At 44.0% G+C, this 25,187-nt stretch overlaps 2 protein-coding genes across 2 annotated transcripts; one reads left to right on the top strand and one right to left on the bottom strand.

Annotated features, from left to right (window-relative positions):
- Window positions 1-161: 161 nt before the first annotated feature.
- Glod4 (glyoxalase domain containing 4) lies at window positions 162-14,719 on the bottom strand. The gene is made up of 9 exons (XM_034507937.2): window positions 14,546-14,719; window positions 12,071-12,120; window positions 10,718-10,838; window positions 8,964-9,108; window positions 6,103-6,239; window positions 5,630-5,716; window positions 4,736-4,849; window positions 4,564-4,650; window positions 162-473 (listed from the first exon to the last, which is right to left on the bottom strand). The coding sequence occupies exons 1-9, from the start codon at window positions 14,633-14,635 to the stop codon at window positions 408-410; spliced, it is 897 nt and encodes a 298-aa protein (XP_034363828.1). The 5' UTR covers window positions 14,636-14,719; the 3' UTR covers window positions 162-407.
- A 7-nt stretch (window positions 14,720-14,726) lies between these two features.
- Mrm3 (mitochondrial rRNA methyltransferase 3) lies at window positions 14,727-21,494 on the top strand. The gene is made up of 4 exons (XM_034507936.2): window positions 14,727-15,076; window positions 15,261-15,505; window positions 18,157-18,324; window positions 20,756-21,494. Exons 1-4 carry the CDS (start codon window positions 14,763-14,765, stop codon window positions 21,283-21,285), a joined length of 1,257 nt encoding a protein of 418 aa, XP_034363827.1. The 5' UTR covers window positions 14,727-14,762; the 3' UTR covers window positions 21,286-21,494.
- The last annotated feature ends 3,693 nt before the right edge of the window (window positions 21,495-25,187 follow it).

Genomic DNA, 25,187 nt, shown 5'->3' with positions numbered 1-25,187 from the left:
AGATCCTCCTGTCTCTGCATCCCAAATGCTGAGATTAAAGGTGTGTGCCCCCATGCCTAGCAGATTTGGCTTCATTTTAACACTGGTTTCAGTATTCTCTACATGATTAACAGGTAATCAAATTTTCCTCCAGACCCAACCAAGAGTAATGTTCCATACAGTTGTCTCAGTCTGGACAATAAATTTGTTACCAAATTTAATACAATTACACACAGTAGGAATTTGCCTCTTTCAAGAGTGACAAAAATATTTCATTTCTAAAACAAAACAGAGCTTTGAAGAGTGACTACCAAATAGACCCCCTATGCAGGACACAAACAGGTGGTGGGAGCATTTCTCCAAACAGATAAATGCCAGACTGATAACAGACTGGCCTGGAGTTGTAAGTGCTGTTCATGTGTATTCCATTAACCGGAAGCTTTTGGTTTATTTCTTGTAGCAAACCACTCGTCACTTTTGTCTGCTGCCATTGCCTATGGAAACAGATGGACAGATGTTACTCCAAGTCTGCACTCTCCACCATGCATTAACACTAAAGCAGTTCACCTGTGTAGAAAACTGTTCTCTAACAGGAGAGCTGGTGAATACCAAGCAGTCGTTTGGTGACTTGCACATATAGCTGGCAAGAGAGCCTGGCTGTTGATTAAAGACTATGGACTGTGTAACTACAGAGTCCTTAGCAGAACAGGGACCTTCAGTGCTTATGAGCTTAGTCTGAGACCAAACAAAATGAATGTGGCTCAGTGGTGGAGTACTTACCTTCAGTTCACACCCCAGTACCACCACCAAAAATAGTGTTTGAAACAGCCAGGTAAACACTTTATTCCCAGCACACAGGCAGATTTCTGAGTTTGAGGCCAGCCTTATCTACAGAGCAAATCCCAGGACAGTCAGAGATACACAGAAAAACCAAGTCTTGAAAAACCAAAACATTTGTCCCTACAAATCATTTAGTTATTTGGCAATGAAAAACTTTTATTCAGCCAATAAGAAGATATAGTGATACCTTTTTTTTAGTGACGTTTTGGGGCTGGAGAGGTGGCTCAGCAGTTTCGCACATGTACTGCTCTTGCAGAGGGCCCAAGGTGGGGGACCATCATCCCAGCCTCACAGATGCCCATGACTATAACTCTAGGAGAATTAACACCCTCTCCTGCACCACACGTCACCGTCACCTACATACATGCCATATAGTTAACACCACACAAAGACAGAAATACAAATAAATCTGTTTTAAATGGAGTTTTTATCATGCACTGGGGACTATCCTGGGTCTAGTATGAGAGGAGTGACAGTCTGGGCTTTGGGGATTCTACTGAACAGCTGAGGACTCACACAGGAAGTAACTGTTCATAAGACAGCATGTCTATTTTGAGGTATTTAATGTCAAAGACCCACAAAAGGCTGCACCTGCCTTTAATCCCAGCACTTGGGAGGCAGAGGCAGACATTCTGGGAGTTCAAGGCCACCCTAGTCTACAGAGTGAGTTCCAAGACAGCCAAGGATACACAAAGAAACCTGTCTTGAAAAATCAAAAAAACTAACCAACCAACCAAACAAACAAAAAAAACCCTCATAAAGTTGTACCACATTAAAAGGTAAGGAACAACTAAATATTTGGAGTAAGAAATATTCATCTACACCAGGAGGAAATCACAAGATAATGTTTACCTTAGAAAACATAACAGAAAAATATAATACATAATTTGATTAAGCAATAGTGAAGGTAGAAGTCCTGGGCAGTGGGCTTCAGAAATGGGACAAGACATGGCTATGTTTCAGTTATATGCCATCTTAGACCTAGCCAGCCTGGTGGTGCAATACCAGCATTTAATGAGAAGAACAGGAAACTTGTCAGTTTTAGAACAGCCTAGGTTACCTCATAAATCTTTGCCTAAATAGGTAATAATTTCTGGGGCTACCTGATTTACTATGCTAATGAAAATACAAAGAACTTAGCCAGGCAGTGATGGCGCACATCTCGAACTCAGAAATCCGCCTGCCTCTGTCTCCCAAGTGCTGGGACTAAAGGCGTGTGCCACCACCGCCTGGCTGTCCCCTTAGTTCCTCACACTTATTTATGAACCGAGTGTAGTATGTATAGGTGCACACATGCCACTGTGCAGGGGTAGATGAGAGGAGAGTTCCAGGAGTCCATTCTCTTTCCATTATGTGGGTCCCGGGGACTGAACTCAGGTTTGTCAGGCTTGGCAGCAAGGATCTTTACCCACGGAGCCATCTTGCCAGCCCACAGCTATTCTTTGACATAACCAAACTGCTGTTTGCCCTTTTGAGCCATTATTAAGTAAAATAAAGGTTTTGAACTAAGAGTTAATCTAGTAATAAGATAGCTACAAAGTGACTAAGGGAGCTGCGTATTCAGTTGTGTACACAGTGTGATGCACTGCCCAGACATGATTCCTGCCATAAGTGGACTGAGCAAGAGAACAAGAGATTTCACATGCCACTCAGAGCAGAGCACAGTCTAACATGCATGACTTACTCGTTTCTCAAGTTTACATTTAATACTTTCAGAAGTAAACATAACAAACTATGAAAAGAGAAACTGGCTAAGGAGACTCACTTTGGTATATTTATTCTTGTCAGCTGCCTGCACTTTCCTCCTGTACAGTAAAGCAATTTGCCTGGGTATGGTTCTTAGAGACACGAAACATGTGGTTGGAAGAAGATTTAAACACGAATGCTACCAGCATTCTTCCTTATGTAGATAAAAATCTACAAACAATCTAAATGTTCACTACCATGGGAATGGATAAACAAATTGTTATCTAATAAAAGCAACACAAAATATGATACATTCAATTACATGGTGAAATCTCAAAATATTTTGAGAGAAAGAAATCAATCATATTAAAATACCTATTAAATAGATTCATTTGTTTGAAATCCAAGAATAAACAAACTAGATCTACTGCACCAGAAATCCAAATAGTGGTTGCCTGGAAGAAGCGTCAGGAGCTATAAAGAAGGATCTCAAAGCCACAGGAAGGGAGGGGCTGCCAGCGCAGGAAAGAACAAAGAAAGCGCAGCACGCTTGCTAACCGAGAGCTTGCTCAACAGTCTCATTCCCTGCATGATAAGCTTTAAAAGGTATCTTCTACATATTTTCTTTAATTAGCAATAATATGACTGTCTACAGTTATGTCTACAGTTAATTATCTTCTATAAAGCACATCAGGAACCCAATATTTTTATTTTCTCACCTTTTTAGATAAAGTTCGAAAGGAAGTTTTAAAAGTCCAGAGAATTTTAACAAATTGCTTAAATGCCAGTTATACAGATCATAAAAGTGTAGAACTGGGATAAACTAATTTCTTTAATCATTCAATTAGATACTCAGAAGTGAGAGAAGCCCAGTGGTCAAGCCTACTGTCCTATCTACATGGAAGGCTGAAGCAGGAAGGTCCTTTGAGCCCAGGAACTCAAGGTCAATCTAGACAACCGAGTCCCTGTCTGGAAAGTCCAAAGTATTCAGAGAATGTCTACTTCATGCTGGGTCTATGTTAGAAACTAGAGTCCAACAATGGGCTACTGTTTTCCTGATGAAAATCAAGTGTGGTGAGAACAGAAGCTGCCGCATTTGGCAAGATGAGATCACCACCAGGAATGTCAACATAAACACTATTTGCTGCCACGATTTAGTTAGTGCAGAGAGATGAAGTATGTATTTCAGACAAGAAATAGAAACTATGTGCAAATGGATCTTTAAAGCAGAAATCTAATTAAAGAAACCTGGTGATATAGTCCTAACACTTGGGAGGATGAAGCAGGAGGATCACTAATTTGTAGTCAGTTTAGAGACACAGATTCATATCTCAAACTCAAAAAAACAAACAAATATCTGGAGATGGAATATGGCATCGAAATGGGTTGTTTTTTGTGTTTTGTGTGCCGGAGTGAATGTGTGTTCTTCAACTGCACGGAGGAGCACTTGGGGGTCAGAAGAGGGTGTCAGATTCCTTGAAACTGGAGTCATAAGCAGTGCTGAATGCTCACATGAGTGCTGGGAACTAAACCTGCATCCTCTGTAAGATCAGTAAGCTCTCTTAATCACTAAACCATGTTTGTAGCCACTATTTTCTGTTTTTATGAGACAAAGTCTCACTATGTAACCCCAGTTGGCTTAGAACTTGCTATGTAGACCAGCTGGCCTTGAGTTCAGAGATCCCCTCCCTCTGTCTCCCAAGAAAAGTTTTAAAAGATGGGAGCTCCTGGATCTCTTGGTATAATAATGAGAACAAGTAGGAAGGAAGAGAATGGTGTCAAATGGGGATCAGATAACCAAGCAGCCAAGGAAACAAAAGGGGATAGAACTTAGGCACTTTCATTCAGTAACTGAAAGAATGGTTGGTTAGTCTGAGGCAGTGGGAAGGTGGAGATGCTAAGTGCTGTAAGGGGTAAGGTAGGTGAAATTGAAGACATTGTCTCTGAATAAAAGTCATCACAACAGAGACAGGACGCTTGACAGCACCTAGACCCTACATGTCCTTTATACCACCCTGTTTCGCTCTATAATGACATCTATGTAGAAGCAAGACTCACATCATCCAATAATTTGCTTCCTTTTGGATCCATCTTAGAGAGCTCTCGAAAAGCTTCATCCCCAACAAAGCAAATTTCATGTCCATCCTACATCATAAAAGAGAAAAGCAATGTGATAAAAAAGAATCTTTGAAGAAATCTTTAGCCTGTCCCCTCGCTAAGCAATACTTACAGGGTCAGCCAGGATGACCACTTGCACTGTCGCTTTCCCTGGGGTGTCCAGACTCACCAACGGGGTCAGGATCGATTGGCTCTCCCTTTTCATCAAGTCTTCTAAGTCTGGCAACTTGAAAAACACAACAGGACAAGTGAGCAAGGCTCACATAGTACTGTCTGGCACCGACCTCATTTGATCAAGGCACCACGGGATGGATTTTACTATCAGTGGTTCTTAAAAGAACGGGTAAGCCGGGCACTGGTGGTGCACGCCTTTAATCCCAGCACTTGGGAGGCAGAGACAGGCGGATTTCTGAGTTCGAGGCCAGCCTGGTCTACAGAGTGAGTTCCAGGACAGCCAGGACTCAACAGAGAAACCCTGTCTCGAAAAACCAAAAAAAAAAAAAAAAAAAAAAAAAAAAAAAAGAAAGAATGGGTAAGCATGAAACAAAGCTCACAGGAAGTCCAAAGTTCTTAGCTGGGTTAAAACCAGATAGTGACAAAACTTAACCAATTAGGGGTTGAAGAGAGGACTCAGCAACTAAGAGCAAGTACTACTCTCAAAGGGGTGCAAGTTCAGTTCCCAGCAGCCATGCCAGGGAGTTTATAAATGCTGGTAACTCCAGCCCCAAGGGAAGTCCAAAGTGGACACCTGCATTCATGTTTATGCATATAACACACACAAAGAAAATAAATTGTAAAAGAAAAAAAAGAGCTAGAAAGATGGCTCTATCGAGTTTGGCTCCTTGCCCCCACTTTACTTTAGGGGCTCACAACTGTCTGTAAGTAAGTTCAATTCTGAGGGGCCTGGCTGTCTCCACAGGTACCTGCACTGGCACACAGAGATATACGTACACATAATTAAAAATAATGAATTTTAAAAACAAACAATTAGGTAATCAAACCGTACTTCCTTCTGAGGACAAGAAAAGGCAATTCTTCCAAAGGCTGCTGCATGGTCAACTGCACCCTGAATGCCCTGTAGTTCCAGCTTACACTGAAAAGAAATAAGAGAGTGGGCTGATGCTTTCTGACAGGTTATACATGTGTGTAGTGCAAAACTCTAGTGTTTGGTACGGTACTTGCCACGCAAGTGTGAAGACCTTAGTACAGATCCCCGGTACCCACATAAAGCTGGATGTGGTACCATTCCTATGGTGTGGCAGGAGGCAGTCAGGAGAAACTCCAAGGCTTACAGGTCAGCTAACCACGAACAAAAACCAAGGAAGGATCTGAGTGGTAATGCTATTTGTGAGTTTATTTCCTTCTACTCATCTAGAAACTCAATCACTGTGAAGAAACCATGGGACCACTTTCATGTTAACCTGATTTATGAACCAAACACAAAGGAGCAAACAAGCTGTTCCTTTGCAAGTCGCTCACCTGGTTTTCAGCGTAGCCCAGCAAAACCCGTTGCTTTTCCTCGTCTTGCTCATAAATTTTCATTCCCAGGAGATCAGACCAGTAGGTCAAGGACTTCTGGAGATCAGACACTGCTAGAGTCACCTTTAATACAGGATCTGAGGGCAGGAAAACAGATGTGTAAAGTGCTTCAGTGGAATGGGCTAAAAGGCGCAACAAGCTCGAGCGTACATTAAGAATTTAGCTTAGAAGGCTGGGGGGGGGGGCCGATCTTACAAGGCTTCCATTTGATTTCCAGCAATTCTTTTCTTATCAAAAAAATTTAGTTTATAAGAAAAGCATTTTAAACCAACATGAAATGAAACACAAGCCAAGTAAATGACAACAAAATAACCATCCAGTAGGAAAAGCTACATGTTTGACTTAAACAGCACAATGTATTTCTGAGGCGTTAAAGTAGGAAATTTAAAGAATAAACTAAGAAAATAGATACAAGTAGTTTGTTTTTCATTATTTAATTTTTATTGTCTTGACAAACTATCAGTGCTAACTGTTTTATTGCAGGGAAAGAAATTAAAATGATAGAATGTAAGTTAGAAAGTTTGTGGGCACAGATTTGACAGAATGTACCAAAAGTTTTAAAAATGTACTGAAAAAGCAAGTCCACTCTCAGCAGTTCAGAAAGCAACTGTGTCTATTTGAAAGGCTTTTTTTCACAAAGGCCATTCCCAGTGTTGCCCAGAACAATGAAACACTAGGAACAACAAAAACACCCAACAACAGAGGCTGCTTATCTTCTGCAGAGAAACGCTGCCATGGAATTCCTGCAATGGCTTATGCAGGGTACATTTATATATGTGCATGTATTGTTTTCTATAAGAGATCTGAACACAGACTCTGGATGCTCACAGTGGTTATCTCTGGACACATGGGTCCTACCTTCCTCTCCTCATTACCCTCCCCCTCCCCTGCTCCTCTTCCTTTTGTATATGCAATACATAAAAAATTTTTTTTCTAGGGTAAAAAAAAAATCTAGACATACATACATACATAAAACCAACTAAAAGCAGATAAAATATAATGGAAACACAATATATTGTAAGTGATTTTCTGACACCCCGCAACCCCACCCCTTCCAGTGCCAGAGGCTGAACCCAAACCCTTGCACATTAGACAAGTGCTCTATCACTAAGTGGTAGCCCCAGCCCTGTGAAGCACTTTTCCTTTTCTTTCTTCCCTTCTCTTCCTTTTTTATTTACTACAATACAGAAACTTTACCTAGGACCGCACACACTAGGCAAGCATTCTGTCACTGAACCTTTTTTTGCTCACTTTTAATTTTGAGACTGGCTCTCAAGAGGTCAGGGCCTTGCTCTTCAGTCCACGTAGGCCTTCTTGCCTTAGCCTATAAACCCTCCTACTCGCTGGGATTATAGGTCTGTGCCATTGGGTGTGGCCAAGGTAACTTTGTAAAGAGCTGTAGTACAACTACATCTGACTCACCTGACTATGACAAACTCAGGGCTTGCCCTCAGTTTCTATCACCACCATCCCATCAGCAGGACAGCAATGCCAAGATTAACCACGGTGCTTCTCACAGGACCTCCTCCTGGGAAACTCAAGTTTACTGTCCTCCACTGATTGCAAAATCATCAAATCTAAATCCATGGAGAACCTGAGCTCAGTGACAGAACAGACCTTAATTTTACTCCCTAGAATTGAGCAAACAGCACATACACTCTCCCCAGAGCCAGACAGCCTGCAGCATAGTCACAAGTGCAGTCCAAATCAGACCAGCAGGAAATTAAAGCCTCAGAGATCTTAGCAAGGCAAAGGACAAAAGCACCTGAGGAATGTGGAACTTAAGTCCAGGCTAAGTACTTCTTACTTGAAATGCTTGGGACCAGAAGTAGCTCAGTTTAGAAAACTTGCTTAGACTTTACTGGCTGAGGATCCCTAATCTGAAAACCCAAACACTAGAATCTCAAGCTTACAGAACACGGTTACAAGCCTGAAAGTGCAGCTCTCTGGAGGTCGAGGTGGTATAATCCTCAAGTTCTTGGTTAGCGTAGTTAACGTGTTAACGCAAGTTAGTTTTTTTGTTTTTGTTTTTTGTTTGTTTGTTTTTGAGATAGGGTTACTCTGTGTAGCTCTGGCTATTCCAGAACTGAGAGATCTGCTTGCCTCTGCCTCCCAAGTGCTGGGAGTAAAGGCCTGTGTCATGACACCCAGCCCTAAGACACAGTCTTAAAAAACAAAACAAAATAAAACAACAAAACAAAACAAAAATTTAATCTGCTATTTCAGAATTCCAGAATAGGGTATTCAACCTGTATTAAGCAGAGTATATTAAATCTGACCAGAGAGTGACCTGGTAGATTCCAGAGATTTGTTCTGGTCTTTAAAAAGTCTGTTTGCAGGCTCCTTCCCAAAGTGGATATGGGAGCATAGAGCATAGTGTGGGAACTAGCTCTAACTGCATGAGAGGACCAACACAGAGAGAAAACCTGGGGCTATACGGCTAAGCAGATGAACCAACTCCCCCTCAATCTTCCTACCTGCTCTGTGAACTTGAAACACGCTCTTAGTATTCAAACTGGTTTAGGTTGGGTTTGCTGTTATTTGCTACTGAAAAACCTTCCTAAAAAGATGTGTTATCTGTAGAACAGAACCAGTGTGGACTCTCTGTAGCTAGGTACTAATATATAACACATGCCTAATGTATGTAAAAGCGAATACCTAGGATACAGGCAAGAACACTGGCTTGGAAAGATACATCCTATCAACAGAGAAAAACCACAATACTTCACCCCAGCACCCACGCCATCCCATCTTCATCGAATGTGCCTTTAAACAGGCTTTGCCTGGCCTAATGTAATTACCTGACTGAGATGGACTTCTATCCTGTAAGTAGAACTTATATCCTCCTGGGGCCTCAGTTTCAAAAACCCCTTCTGCAACTTTACTGAGTGGCCACTCCAGCTTCCTGGCATTGCTGACAGCCTGGCTGGAAGCAAGCGTGATTCCCTGTGAAAAATAACATCCACACATATCATCACAACAGAGCTTTGCAGGACAAAGTAAGGAACCAAAACCCCAGAGCCTAAGATTGAATTGGCATTTTCTTATAGTAATTCTTTTTTTTGTTTTGTTTTTGTTTTTTTCGAGACAGGGTTTCTCTGTGTAGCCCTGGCTATCCTGGAACTCACTCTGTAGACCAGGCTGGCCTCGAACTCAGAAATCCGCCTGCTTCTGCCTCCCAAGTGCTGGGATTAAAGGCGTGCGCAACCACCGCCCGGCGTCTTATAGTAATTCAAAAGAGGGTTTTAGGTATTTTCTCCAAATTCTCCAGATGCAGACATTTATAAATCACAGCAAAAAAATTAAAATAGCAGGCTGGAGAGATGGCTCAGTGGTAAAGAGTACTGACTGCTCTTCCAGAGGTACTGAGTTCAATTCCCAGCAACCACATGGTGGCTCACAGCCATCTCTAATGGGATCTGATGCCCTCTTCTGGTGTGTCTGAAGACAGTGAAGTGTACTCATATACATAAAATAAATAAATAAATTTTTAAAAATATCTGTGATATTTAATACATTTAATACCAAAGAAAATCTCTTCAGTTTTCAAGACAAAAGCAGAAAAATCTTGATCTTACATGGACTGGTCAGCTATCCATTTGAGACAATTTGAATTTAGTTATTCATTTATGAGGCTGACCTTGTACCTGAATCTTTACTTAGGGGTAGAGTTATATCCACAGTCCAGTTTTGGACTTTAAGGCACTCTTTAATCAAGGTTGCCAATAGTATATAATTCTGTCCTCTGGGACAGCCAGCCGTGTTCGGCCTGGACTACTTAACTGTCTGTTCCGGCAGTCTATCATCTACTTTGTAGCCAGAGTAAATGTTTCAAAAAGGCTTCCTACAGCTTGTTCTCAAGTAGCCCACAGGCTTTGTTTCCCCTTGATGGCTCTTAAAAGGCCCAATACTATGCACATTTTTTTCCCCTTTGAGACAGAGCCTTAAATATATAGTCTGGGTTGGGCTCAAAAACTGATAATCCTGCCTCGGTCTTCTAAATGCTGGGATTACGGTTATGTGCCACCATACCCAGCTATCATGTCCCTTCTTACCCTCTCCTACCACCTTCCCCTCTCCTCTCTAGTCAGCTACTCCTTGTGACTCTCAAGCCAGGGTTTGGGCCTGCTCACCAGCTCTTCCCTCCACCTAGGACCCTCCTCCATCCACATAGCGAACGCACGCCCTTCCCTCCTCTGAGCTCTTGCTCCACTGTCACCTCCTCACTAACAACTATTTTCAACTTCACATTTTAAAATGCCATCTAGGACTGGAGAAATGGCTCAATAGTTAAAAGTACTAGATGTTCTTGCAGAAGACCCACATGGGCAGCTCACAACCATCTCTAACTCCAGTTCAAGGGTATCCGACACCTCTCCTGACCTCTTCAGATACTGCATGGTATCACATGGTACACATGGTGCACACACATACATACAGGCAGAACATTCATACACATACAATCTTTTGTTTTTTAAAAGCCAACTTGGTTTCTAACCTGGACTATTATGTCTCCACCTCATCCAGAAACACACTGGGACAGAGGGAAACCTACCATGAAGTCATTGCCAAGTTTGTAGTCTCCGATGCCATAATTGTATGTCAGCTCTGCAACAAAATGATCATCCTCAGGCCCAAATCCCACCATTGTTTTACTCCACTTCCCATCATAAGGCCTAAAACAATGAGAGCAAGTGAACTCAGTGAGCACAGGGAAGTCTGCTTCCCCCTTTAGAACACACGGCCAGTCCCTTCTGTCTAAGGAAGGAGATGACCTCTGAAGGTGCTGACAGCAGTTGTGAACAGAGCTCAGGCACCCCCACCACACACTCCACTCACCAACCGGTTGGCATTTACTTAAGGAAAGACTTAGTTACTTTTAAAAACAATGTAGGAGAAGGAATCCTAAAGACTGTTCTCTAGCCTAACCTCAAACTAGTTTCTTTGCCTATCAGTCAGTAAGCATGCAAATCCCAGGGACCTTGGACATTTCCAACTTGCCATGAATACTAAGCTTAGTATTGCTATTACTTAGTATATGGTTCCTTAGTATTCCTATTACTTAGTATTGCTATTACTTAGTATTCCTATTACTCAGTATACAGTTGCTTAGTATTGCTATTATCTAGCCACTGCTTTCCCTACTGCAGGTATTTATTTGTGCTTGTACTAAAATATGAAAAAATATTTGGTCTTTGTTAGGATTCCTGGCATAGAGCTCTTTAAACCTTGGAATTTCCTGGTAAGTGGGCCTTGTATTCCTGGACCTCTTTTAGAATACCTGGGTTGCTGATAACAAGCTGACTGAAGGTGAGGATAGACAGCTTGAGGATTTGCTTGGTTGGCAAACGACCAAAAGATCAGAATGTGCAGCCACACTTACCTGTGAGAAGGGGACAGTAAACTCTACAAATCTGCTTAAAAACTATTCAACAAGCTCTGATGAGTTTGTGGGTTGTTGCAGCCATGCAGGTGCTGGGATCATGGAAGCGATTGGAAACGCCATCCCTCTTCTCTTCCATACCTTTCTGCATACTGCTCTTCTATCTAGCTCTTCCTGATTTGAATTCTCTATAAGCCAATAAATGTAAGTAGTGTTTCTCTGAGGTCAGGAGGAGGGGTTACTAGGATTTGTAGCTGGTCTCACATATCTCCAGACAGACAAGGAACTGAGCTAACGTCAGGTACCTGGCCAGACTCTGGAGTCCTGGAGAGCTGCATGAGCGTGGAGAAACAAAGGGTGTTCCCCATTGCTATTCAAGTAGCTTCTCTTATTTCGTGCCTCCTTTCTGTTATTTTTATTTGTTCTTTAAAGTAGTTTAGCCCATGTCTTACACTCAACTTTGAGAGAGCGTGTTCTGTTCGGAGCGACACAGAACCTAAGCTTTTAAGATACAAGGTGTCATACCCATTACATGCAGCTTTGCAGCCTTCTTCAAATTCCTCATGGCGTAAAACCTAGTAAAGAGAATAGAATAAATGATAAAGTTCTACTATTGGAACACTGGGGAATCCAAGGACTTGTGTTAGACAAGCGCTCTACTGCTGAGCAACGCTCTTAGCCCTTGACTTTAGAAGACTAAGTCTCACTGTTGGTCTCAAACTATGATCCTCCTGGCTCAGCCGTCCACAAGCTGGCACTTCAGGTGTACTAGTATTGTACATAGTGCATTTATATAAACTAAAAGAACACAAACATTATCATTTGTCAACTTTACTAAGAGAAACAAGCAGGCCTTCTAGGCTAGGTGTAGCAGAGGTAAGAACATCTTAAGATGGGCCTGGTAGTATATACCTTTAATACCAGCACTTAGAAGACAGAGGCAGACGGATTTCTATGAGTTCAGGGTCAGCTTGGTCTACATAGTGGATTCCAGGACAGTCGAGGATATACAATGAAATCCTGTCCTGCCCCCACTCACCCCCCAAAAAAGAGTTGCATTCCCAAACAGGTATGAAATCTCTTTAGGATAGGAGGCCGCCTGTGGGAGAGAAGAATGTTTAGCACTAGAGATGTCTGACTGCAGTGTTTACTGCTGAGCCAGCTGTTTCAGACTGAGTGTGACAACTCCATTGGTGAAAACGGATAACCTGTTTAGACACCTAGGATAGAACCTAGTATACAGAAGGCTTTCAATGTCTTAGTCTCTGCTTCCCACCTCCTTTTTTCCTGACACAGCGTCTCATTATATAGCAGTCTGGCGTGCTGCTTAGTGTAGGCTGGCCTTGAGCCTCACAACTGCTGGGATTGCAGGAATGGGCCACCACACTCAGCTGCTTTCAGTTTTCATTCCTACCGCTCCATTACTTCCCTCAAAGATTACAAAACACATCATTAGCTGGGCATGCTGGGACCCTGGAGGCACTGAGACAGAAGCATATCAAGTGCAAGGTCAACCTGAGCTACTTACTGGCCCTGTCCCACATTAAAAAAAAAAAAAAACACCACAAAACTTATTGATTTGTTTCCTTAATACCATCATAAATATATGCTCCTAAAGCATAGCTCTGATGGTATCACAAACTTCCCCTTACTTTAGCATAAAACTCAAATTGCTTTGCAGGCACAGCATTCGTGACAATGCCAGAAACGATCCCAACCTGTGTCTTCACATCCCAATCTCTGCATTTAGCCAAATGCATATAAAATCAGTGTCATTTTCCAAATATCTGCACATCACCTATTCAGGCCATCTTGAATAACTTTCCCCTCTAATCCGGGTACGTGGAAATACTCCTTTTCAGGGCTAATTTATGCAAGGTTCTCATGAATTATTTCCTGAGAACCTAGCTTGGTAAATCTCTCCTTTGTATTTCTAACATAAAAGTAGCTACTACTTTACAGAACACAAACTCCCTGTGAGTCAGTTACCACCTCTACGGTAACATGTTTAATCTTCACAAGCACCTTTTGAACAGTGAATAGAACAATGACATCTAGTATCACTAAACTCTGACTGATAGGTATAAATCTAATTCCCTACATCATGTGCTCTAAATGGGAACAAATACCAGAGTCATGTGTGCCTGCTACCTAAGTGTACCATCTTAAAGGCTGAGCCATCTCTCCAGCCCCTACACAGCAGACATTTCTGTGACTGATTAATTTGTGTTGACTGATTGTGCAACTCCCTTTACACTCCTTACCTTCTGTACCATCTCTACACTAAGCTGGATTTGGACTGCTACAAGCCTGTTAAAAAAAATAAAATAAAATTCTGCATTGGTGTGTTCCCTACCTCCCTGGCTTACCAAGAGCTCCTCAATAAATCTCCACTGCACTTTCAGCTAAGTGACTCCCTTAGAATCACAGCTTCTCAGACTGTTTCCAGGTACTAGGAAGGCGACTTGATTCTGACCTCATACTTAAATCTGGGCTGTTTAGAGGAGAGCCACAGATTTACACCGAGAGCCTGAGTACCAATGAAGGAGACCCGTTCGAACTTGCCCTGACAGAGCTTGAGAGCGAAGTGCTTGATGAGCATGCGCAAAGCCATGGATTCCCTTCTCAGAGCCTAAACTTTAAATCCGCAGCCCTGATGGAAGCTGAGATTTGCTGATCACACCCAAACGTTTCAAACCAGGAGACCTCTCTGTAGTGAACTGGGAGGGGCTTTTTATAACGATTTTGCCTATCAACGCTCCTTCACGATAGACTGCAAGCTCCCCAAGCCAGGAGTGTAACAAATATTTGTGAAGGGCTGTAGGTGAACGTGCGTAGAAAACATATCTGGTAGCTCAGTCCCCTTTCAAAGGCTTCCCAACCTGAAAGAGGGGACTCTCAAAAGCTGAAAACGCCGGCGCTAGGGCCTGGCGGCTGATGGCGCCCTCCCTCCCCAGGCATCGGGGTCTCATGCCAGTCCCGCTCGGCCCCGGTCTGCACCTGCATCCCTAGGACATCTCGAAAGAAATGCACCGTCTGGACGCGGTTCCCCACTTTGAAAACGAAGTGCAGAGCTCGACGAGTGGCCATGACTTCCACCACGAAAACCAAGTCCCAGACAGAGGGCCACCCCGCCCACAGAACCAGAAAGACCGTCGGGTGACGTCACTAGTACGCGACCCCGCGCTCCGATGAGGTAGCGCGCGCCAGAGGAAAGATGGCAACGCTGGCGAAGGGCATGTGGTGCTCCCTGAGACCATTGCTGCGAGTGGTCCAGACTCGAGACCTCGATTCTCGGCGCTGGGTCCGGGCGCTGCGGCGCAGCCCGGTGAGAGTGTTGTCTCCCTCTGGACAGGTGGAGGGACGGAAGCGCGCTCCTGACAAGCAGTCCGGCAAGGCGGCCCCTCAGGCCAGTTCCCAGGGGCAGCGACAGAAACAGCCTCTTGAGACATCCCCATCCCAGACCCCTCACACCTGGGAAGAGGCAGGGCTTCGCTACGATAAGGCCTTTCCCGGGGACAGGAGACTAAGGTGATATGTTTTTGAGACTTGTCATCTATTCCCGTTTCTTTTGCCTCACGATGGAGCTTCTGGCTCTTACTGTTTCTACAGTGCAAAATAAATGTCTTCTTTGAGGCTTGTGTCTGTTAGAACTACATATATCCCTACATGACAAGAACGTTGATAATCATCCCCTCTCTGTTTGCACCCACAGCAGTGTGATGACAATAGTTAAGTCCAGGCCTTTTCGGGAAAAGCAAGGGAAGATCCTACTGGAAGGTCGCAGACTGATTGCAGATGCTCTCAAGGCTGGAGCTGTGCCAAAAATGTTCTTTTTTAGCCGTCTGGAATACCTCAAGGAGTTGCCGGTAGATAAGCTGAAAGGTGTCAGCCTCATTAAGGTGAAATTTGAGGATATCAAGGATTGGTCGGACCTAGTAACACCACAAGGAATAATGGGTCAGTGATATACAGTGTGTCAATATCTGGAATTTCTATTTCATACAAGTGTAGTATCCTAGACTTTCTTGTTCATACTTGTCTTAAGGTAACGAATTTTATTTAAATTAAGTTTAAATTTTTATTGACTAATGTCTAAAAAGAAATAGGACTTCTCAGGCCTATATGTTTTAATGGTATTTTTACTGGCAACTGAACCAATTTCTCATTCATATTGAATTGTGGGCCTTTTGCTTGTTTTTGACAATAGTAGTTCAGGCAGGCTTAAAACTCTGTATGTAGCTGAGGATAGCTCTGAACCACTGATGTTCCTGCTTGTACCTCCTTACTGCTGAGAAGGAAGCATGAAAAACAAGACATGCCCAGTTTTGTTGTTGTTGTTGTTGGTTTGTTTGTTTTATGTAATGTTAAAAACATTTTATGAGCCAGGATTAATGCAAGCATTTAAAAATTCCAGAATTTGGGAGGCAGAGGCAAGCAGATTTCTGTGAGTTTGAGGCCAGCCTGATCTACATAGTTCCAGGATAGCCAGAGCAAATAGTGAAACCCTATCTCAAAATAAAACTATTTTGTGTGTATACATGCATGGGTCAGAAGACAATCTGTACAATCTGTGCGAATCAGTTTTCCCTCTCCACTATATGAGTCCTGGACATCTGTCTCAGGTTGTCAGGCATGGCAGTAGATACCTTTTACCTGCTGAGCCATCTCGGAGAATTGCAAGTTCATCTTCAGCCACCTTTCTAGTTTCTTTCTTTCCCCCTAGATACTGCTCTGAAAACTGTGCTTTAGGATACGTTGCAGAGATTATTAAATGAGAGAATTTTTCATTAAGGAAGCCACTTAGCGTTTTCATTTTTTTCCGAGCACCCCAGCTGATTTGTGTGTGTTGTATTAGATTGAGGATAAAAGGGTCACTGGGTAAGTGTTACTGTGCTCAACTTCCTAAGATTCTGACCGTCAGCAAGAGACCTTACAAATGGCTTGGTCCTCAGCTACCCCCCAACTCCTTCAGTATGAGCCCTTGCAGACAGTGTCTTCAATATAGTACTTCTGGGCAAGGCTGTTAAAAATTTTATGAATTTGCTTCCTGGGGATATTTTTTAAGTTTTAAGACAAACAATGAAGGAGAGCTATGTTGCTATTGTTTAAATATTTAGGTTAAGCCTACACATTAAGTAAAACAAAAACCCAACAGGAAAATAGAGAAAGGCTCCAGCCTCAAGACAGTTTGGGAAGCATAAGCAAAGACAGTAATGTAAAGGGGTCACAGGTAGGCAGGTGAGTGCGAAAGATGTCCGTCTCCCTGGCAATGGGGAAAATGCAAAGTGAAATAATGCAGTGCTGCTTTTCCTGAGTGGTAAAAGATGAGAGTAAACATGTCCTCTGATAAGTAGGCTTTGAGCTAGGAGGCAGATATTTATCATTCTAGACATGGATAGAGACCCCTAGCCTCTGAGGAGAACAGTTCCCATGGCATTTGTTAACAGTAAGAGTATATGTGCACTGTCCATTTCACTTGCAGGAATTTGACTCAGAGAAGTTTTCAGACATCTACAGAGTTTTCTGTGGACACTTACTGTAGCATTTTTTTGTTTTGTTTTGTTTTTGTTTGTTTGTAATGGGGAAACTTTTAAATCTAATTATCAACTAAAAAACTGCAAAGGGCCGGGCAGTGGTTGTGCATGCCTTTAATCCTAGTACTCAGGAGACAGAAGCAAGTGTATCTTTGTGGGTTGGAGGCCAGCCTCATTTATAGACAAGCTGTAGAATAGCCAAGCCTACAAATAGACAACCAACCTACCAAACAAAGGAAAAGACTGGAAAGAGCTAAACTCTGACACATCATATTAGAACACTTAGAAAAATATAGTAGCTGCAAATATACTGACATGATATTAAATTTTAAAGACTCATTGTGTAAGATGACAAAATGAGCTTTTTAAAACTTCACTTATAGGTTATATAGATGCTAGTTTTTAAATCTAAAATGTTACATATATGAGTACTTTGCCTACATATATGTATGTGCACCATGTGTGTGGCTGGTGCCTACTGAGGTCAAAAGAGGGGATCAGATCTCCTGAGACTGGATTTGTGAGCCACAATGTGGGTGCTGGGAATTGAACTCAGGTCCTCAAGAGCTGCAGGTATTCTTAACTGCTGAGTCAGCGCTCCAGCTCCTATATGTCATATTTAACATTTGCTTTCAGATCCTGTTTTTGTTGCTTCTAGAAGTGTTAGGGATCAACCTCAAAGCCATCTGCATGCTAGGCAAGTGCTGCACCACTGAGAACATCCCAAACCCTTGTTGTTTTGTGTGTGAACATGTTGTTATAGAGATCAGGATGGCTTTAAACTCTCAGTTCTCCTGCTCCCAGCCGATTGCCACCACACCCCCAGTGGTTTGTCTGTGAAAAAGCACAGTTAAGTGTGCAAATATAGTTGGGTGCATAGAGTTCAGAAAGGAGAAGGGGTAGGATGGGGTTAACAGTGGTAGAATTTTTGTTGTTTGAAATTTTGTAGTCTTAATATATTCTTGTTTTCATTTGGTAATTGTGAAAACATAAAGAATGATTAAAAAAAAAAAAAAAGTCAAACCATTCCCATGCACACTCCAGACTAGTGAATTGCCTGTGTTGTTTTCTTAGGGATTTTTGCCAAACCTGACCCTATTAAGATAACATATCCAGAGACTCAGCTTCACCATTCACTGCCCTTAGTGTTGATTTGTGACAATCTCCGTGACCCTGGGAATCTGGGGACAATCCTGAGATCTGCAGCTGGAGCAGGCTGCAGTAAAGTCTTACTCACCAAAGGTAAGAATACCTCTTTTTAAATAAAACAAAATAGGTTAATTTTATTTTTAATTCTGTGTACATGTGTATGTCTATGTGTGCACATATAAGTGCAGGTGTCTACAAAGATCAGGTTCAGGATGCCCTCGAACTGTAGCTACAGGAAGTTATGAGCTGCCCACTGTGGGTTCTGGGAGTCAACCCCCCCAGTTGGTTAGGTGCACTGTGAGAGCAGCCTACACTCTTGAATGCTGAGCAGCTCTCCAGCCTTGGAAAAGCACTTCCTCCCTGGCACCTTTGTTGGCTGTTTTCAAGTGAGTTAGGGATCTAGACAGACACGCATGGGTCTGACTATCTGATCTTCCCTGGGTTAACTGCGTGCCCATAAACAATATGTTAAATGTCAAATCTCTTGTCTAAAGTAGGAATAAGAAGACTCTTCCTCATGGTTGGTCTTTGTTTTTTTGAGATTACTTGAAATGATGCAAAGAAGCGTTCGGTAAATGTTGCTTGTGTTTTAAAATTATTTTGAGACCTGCTGCGTTGTTTTGGAATTTTAAATCAATGAAGGGAAGAAATGGGTTCCCATTTTATGAGTTTTATGAATATGCATTAATTATTTACATGCCAAAGTTAAGACTTGGTTTAAGATCTTTGTCTATCTGGAGTTCTCAAAGTGTTGAGTATATAAATCCTTCCTAACTCTTGAGTTCAGAATCCCATGGAAGGAAAGCTGTCACCAAAGTGATTATGTGTCCTGGTACATTTTTCTTAGCCTCGGGAATATATAGTTACAACAGCTATACACAAATTAGCCTACATTTGAGCTTTTTCTCACAGAAAGGGATTAATAGGCTTGGTTCTAAATGTACCTGGCTAGCAGTTGAGACATGTCTAGAATGCCTTTTACACCCTGGGAGCGGAGGGGAGGGAGCATGTCATTCATCAGAAACACCCAAGCTACTATTAAATATAAACTAATAGTGGAACAATTGCTGAGACTTGCCTAAATTGCTCCATTCAACTCTCCCCTGACACATTCTGTCCAAGCACAGGTCTGGCAGTGTGAGATCTAGTTTCTGGGGTTCCATTTTCAGTACCCCACGCATTCCATTGTTGAGTGCCTTGACAGCAGTGCGGTTTTGAAAATGTGCTCACATCACATCGCTGAGGTGGTGTAGTTCTTGTTCCCACGGCTGGGGTGAAGGAGGTTGGGACAGTAGGTGTGCCGGCCAGTTCACGGGTATGCGGCAGAAGGAGCTCTCACTGGTTCCTTACTCCTCTCTAGATGAAGAAGATCTGGCCCATCTAGTCCTTTTCTTCATCTCGGCCTATAGCCCAGCTCCCATCTCTGGCTCCCTGCAATGCTTAGGAAAGCCTGTAGGTGGGGATGTCTGGGCATGAGTACATTCTCTGTTGGTCTGACATCCAACAGAGAATAGATACTATTCTAAATTTGACGAGTTAACTTTTAAAATGACTTGTCATAAGGCAGCCCTATGACACTCATGGTGAAATGCCTTCCTCCTACTCTCCTGTGGTGGGAGTAGGCATATAGACAGGTCAGTATCTGCTGGGCAGCCAATGCACAGGAATCCTTAAGTCTAGATGTGACTGTGTCATAGTGGGTTCCTCTAGCCTTCTCACTGCAGCATGAAGGCAGGCCTTGGCAGGGACAGGGCTACTAAGTAGTTGGGGTCCTGGTTCCTCCTGGATTGCTGTATGAACTTCTTGCCTGGTTTCCCCATTGTTAGTGTAGGGAGACTGCTCTAGTCCAGATTGACAAATGGGTCAAGTCAAATGGGACTTTCTAAGAAAGTCAGATTTAGTCCTTGGTTTGCTTAAATCCTTCGGTAAATGTTCATGATAAAATTCTATGCTCCTCAGCTTAGTGCACTGTTTCTGTTATGTTGGCCATTGCCTGCCTCTGGCCTCCTATCCCACCCCACTCTGTCTAACAGCAGGCATGCTTGCTCACTCTGCCTTTGTCCTCTACCTGGACCTTTCTCCAACAAGATCCTCTTGTCCCTTAGGAGCCAGTTCAGTGTCACAGTCTCTTAGATGTTCAGTGTTTTCTTGTTCATGCTTTTATATTAGTTCCTGTTGATACTACAGTCACCTGGTTCAATGTTCTTCCAGTGCCACAGTTGATACCCTGCATTCCTGCAGGTCCGTGGTGGCATTTTAATCACCATTACATCCCCTGCAATGCCTGGCACCTGTGTATGGATGCGATGAACAAAATCTATTTCAGCATTAGCAGCAATCGGTCTTCAGACCCTTTGCTGGTCACTGTCATCGGACGGGAGGCTCTTAGTCCCAGCAATGGAAAAGACTGTAATGGAAAAGCTTTTGGTTTATCTTTTGGTTAGAATTAAGGGGACTTACCTCAGCATTCCCTTTGTAGTCTGGGAAGGTTTGTGAAGTCTCAATTGTATCCTTTGTTTTTTAGGCTGTGTGGATGTCTGGGAGCCTAAAGTGCTCCGGGCAGGCATGGGGGCACATTTCCAGGTGCCCATTGTAAACAATGTGGAATGGGAAACAGTGCCCAATCACTTGCCTCCTGACACCCGAGTCTATGTGGCAGACAACTGTGGTCTCTATGCCCAGGTTCAGATGTCCAGTAAAACCAGTGACCGCGACTGGGCATGTGATCGCCGATTCTTAAAGTTTCACAAGTATGAAGAGGACCTAGACACTAAAACCAGAAAAGACTGGCTTCCCAAACTTGAGGTCCAGAGTTATGATTTGGACTGGACAGAAGCACCAGCAGCTGTGGTGATAGGTGGGGAGACACATGGAGTGAGCCTGGAGTCCCTGCAATTGGCTGAGAGTACTGGTGGCAAGAGACTGCTGATCCCTGTTGTACCTGGTGTGGACAGTCTGAATTCAGCCATGGCTGCGAGCATCCTGCTCTTTGAAGGGAAAAGACAGCTGAGGATAAAGGTGGAAGACTTGAGCAGGGACAGGAGTTACCACTGAAGGAGCGCAGGAATCCTCAGTGGGAGGGGAAGGGCGCCTCCAGCCCCTGCTCTGCTGGACTGATGCTAGGAGATTGGCCAAGGTGACAACACAGGAGCCAGGAGGTAGGCATTGCCACCATTGTATGGTACTGGAAAAATATGAGTTTCTTTTAGTTTCTGCTGTCCTTATTATTAAACAACAAAGGTCGAAATTCTTTGTTTTACTTATATGAGTGTTTGTCTGCATGTATGTACACTACACCACAAGTATGCCTGGTACGTGGTGGAGGTCAGTGGAGGTGTCATTCCCCCTGGAACTGGGGGGTCATGAACCACCATGTGAGTGTTAGGAACCGAACCTGTGTCCTCTGGAAGAGCAGCAGGTGCTCTTAACCACTGAACCAACCCTCCAGCATCATCAAAATTCTCCCTACGATCTCCCATCTCCACTAGTTTTGAGATTGTAACTTTTTGCTAGTGTGTACTAGATAAGTACTCTGCCAGTGGAGCCACGTTCCCAGTGCCTTAGTGTCTCCCGGGAAGCTGAGGGCTGCAGGGCATGGCACCCAGCAGCCAGCTGTTCTTTGGTCTTCTCTGTAGCCATCTCTGGGCTGGTGTGTCCAGACCTTCAGTTTCACAGGCAGCTGATGTGTATTTTCCCTCTTTTTGGTGAACCAACAGAAGCAGTTCATCGCGTGGTGTCATCCCTTAGCACAGCCCCTGTTTGTTTGAGACTGGGTCTCACTGGATAGTGCTGGAAAGTCTGGAACTCACTATATAGACCAGGGTGGCCTTGAGCATAGAGCCCCACCTGCCTCTGCTTCCAGAGTGCCGGGACTAAAGGTGTACACCACCATGCCTGGCTTTACAGGCATCTTTTTGAGGATTCTGTATGAAGAAAGACTAGACCCTGAGTCTACTGTGCAACATAACCTGCTGCTGGAAGTGCCAGCTTGCTTACCAGTTCCTTGCTGCTAATTGTGGGTTTTGTTACACTTGATTAAATGCTGTAATTTAGGGAGACAGCAAGATGGCCCAGGGAGTAAAGGCACTTGCTGTCAAAACCTGGTGACCTGAGTTTAATCCCTGGAACCCACATAAAGGTGGAAGGAGAAAACCGACTCCACAGTCTTCCTTTGACCTCAACACACACAGTAATGATGATGGAAGGGGCTGGAGAAATGGCTCCACAGTTAAGGGCATCTAACTGGTATTTCAGAGGACCCCTGTTTAATTTCCTGCGCTCATGTTGGACGGATCACAACCACCTTTAATTTGATCTCCAATTGATCTGCTCCTTCTTCTGGCCTCCTCAGATATGCACCAACACAGATGCACTCATATACATGTAATTAAAAATAAAAAACGAGAATTTCATTTTTTTTTTTTTTTTCGAGACAGGGTTTCTCTGTGTAGTCCTGGCTGTCCTGGAACTCACTCTGTAGACCAGGCTGGCCTCGAACTCAGAAATCCACCTGCCTCTGCCTCCCAAGTGCTGGGATTAAAGGCGTGCGCCACCACCGCCCGGCTTCAAGAATTTCATTTTTAAATCAGGAAGGAGCACTGGGTGTTCTGAGGTGAAGATCTTGCAAGGTCAGAGTGCCGAGGCTCTAATCATACTGCCTCAGCACTGAGCTCTCAGATCCCCAGGGACAAGCTGGATCCTTAACACCCCCAGAATACAGTGAGGTTGGAGAAGAGCAAAACAGATAGCTGCACCTGCTGAGTGACTGGGGAGGAGTTGGGTGCTGGGACTCGGAATCCATTCTAAACACTACTTCTGTAACCACAAACAATTGGTTTAGAGTTGAGCTTCCAAGAAAAGTAGTTGTACTACATCCTCAAGCACAGCAGCTCCAGTGGCTGGGGCTTTAGGATTCCTTTAGCTGCTCATTCTAGGAAGGCTGAGCAAGTTGTTGCATGTGCAACAGAAACCACAGCGCCGACCTGCTCCCCTTTCTGTTCCTTCAACTCTAGTAAAACTCTTGCGAGAACCAACTGGGCAAGCGAGCCCATGTACCAGGTGGCAGGTGGCAGGGCTCTGGGGTGTCTGGGGAGAGTACTGGTAGTATTCAGTCTGTGTCCTCCCAGGATGGACACTTCCTGCTGGCCCAGGGTACCTGCACAAATGTCTGATGTGAGTAGTCCATGGAGTCTTGGAGATCTTTGGTCTCTAGTCAGCTTTTAAAAACCAGAAGAGCCCAAAGCCTTTTCTTGGGGGAGAGGGGGTTGTGTGAGAGTCAGAGACAGAGATGGGGTTTCTTTCTCTATGTAGTCCTGGGTGTTCTGGAACTCTCTGTAGTCCAGTCTGGGTTAGAATTCACAGAGCTCTACCTGCTTCTGCTGGGATTAAAGGCATGTGCTGAGCCCAAAGCTCTTTCTTTACTGTTGTCCACAAAGGCTGGAACACAATGTGAGCTGATGGGGACTGTAATGACTGTCACAGCATGCTGGGTCTAGAAGGCAGCAGGGAAGAATTCACAGCACTCTGCTGAGCCTGCTGACACTTAGTCTCCCCTTCAACACCTCAGAAAGTGCTAAAGAAACAGAAGGCACCAAAAGGAAGCAAGCACATCTCGCCAGCATAAAGCCACTCTCCTGTGCTTTGTCTCCTGCATTGTGTTACAAAATGAAAATCAATGAGAGCACATCCTGCATCCTGGAGAAGAGTGGCCATGCATAGCACTGCGCTGGCTTGGTGCAACGTGAGGCCCTTCTGCCATCCTGGGTGCAAGAGGAGTAAGAAGTGTACTTGTCAAATGCTTTCTGGCCAGTGTTAGAACAGCCTGGGGGTTGTATGTTGGGGGGAAGGGGTGGTGCACAAGTTGTCCTTTTAAGTGACTGACTACAGGAGAACACTTGTGGCTATGTTCTTGCCAAATGAAAATGGAAAATCACTATCATGAATTTTCACCTTTGAGAACAATGAATGTTCGATCACCATTTCCCCAGGAAACAGGAATAAAACGGAGCAGTCCGTGTTAGGAAACCCGCCAGTAGCTGGAAGGGAAGCTCTGAGAACCTGGCCAAGGCTCCTGCTTGGCTTTGCAGGGAGCCCAGCTGTAGCAGCGACTTTGGCCACAAGGTGGCAGGCCTCACCTCAGAAATGGTTACGCAAGCTAGAGAGTTGGGACTTTCCCTGGGTTTAAGTTGTTCAAATGGAATCCTAGACCCCTCTGCCAAAGAGTAGGGCAAACTTGGAGTGTATCTCAGCTCAGTGGAAATCAGAATCTGAAATTCAAGAGAATATGGGCATTAACACAGTTTCCATGTTCAGCCTCTGGAAGAACACCGATGTTCCAACGTGTTCCTGTCACATTGACAGAGCTTACACACATGGCCTTGCCCAGTGCTTCAAGGCAGGCTTGGTCCTTTACCTCATCCAGCTGCTAACTGGTGAGAATCCCGGTCACTTAGACACGTGGGGGCAAAACACTACTTGATATCTTCCACTGCTTGCTCCAAGAGCCCCCAGCAACTTCTGATGTCTCTGCCACCCATGCGGAAGTGCATCAGGACCACACGAAGTCCCAGCAGCCGAGCCTGCCAGGATTCTCTGACCATGGGTTGTGCTCCCACCCTCATGCAGCTGCCTCTCCAGCGCTCGGTGACATTCTTGCCACTTGGGCTCATCTTGTTTTATTTTCAAAAAGTATGTTGCTTTTAACTACAACACAGTCCTCTTTTCCCCTTTCACTCCAGGAGGGAGTGAAGACACAAACAAAATAAACTAGGAGCCAAATTAACCGACGAACTGTTTCTAAAAAGGACCGAGTCACATCTGAGCAGCTGGGGCCACAGCTGCAGGCCCAGTCTCACTGGAGTCCCAGGAGGCACACTCGGTGCTCAGTGGCCCAGTGTTGTGGGGATTGGCCCTGCGCTTGCTTCCTCCTCTCTGTATAGTGATTCCCAGCTGTGTCA

The sequence above is a fragment of the Arvicanthis niloticus genome, chromosome 6, assembly GCF_011762505.2.
Source record: "Arvicanthis niloticus isolate mArvNil1 chromosome 6, mArvNil1.pat.X, whole genome shotgun sequence".
NCBI classification, from domain to species: domain Eukaryota; kingdom Metazoa; phylum Chordata; class Mammalia; order Rodentia; family Muridae; genus Arvicanthis; species Arvicanthis niloticus.
Note: the sequence above shows the minus strand (reverse complement) of the source record. Positions and strands in the feature narration are given on the sequence as shown.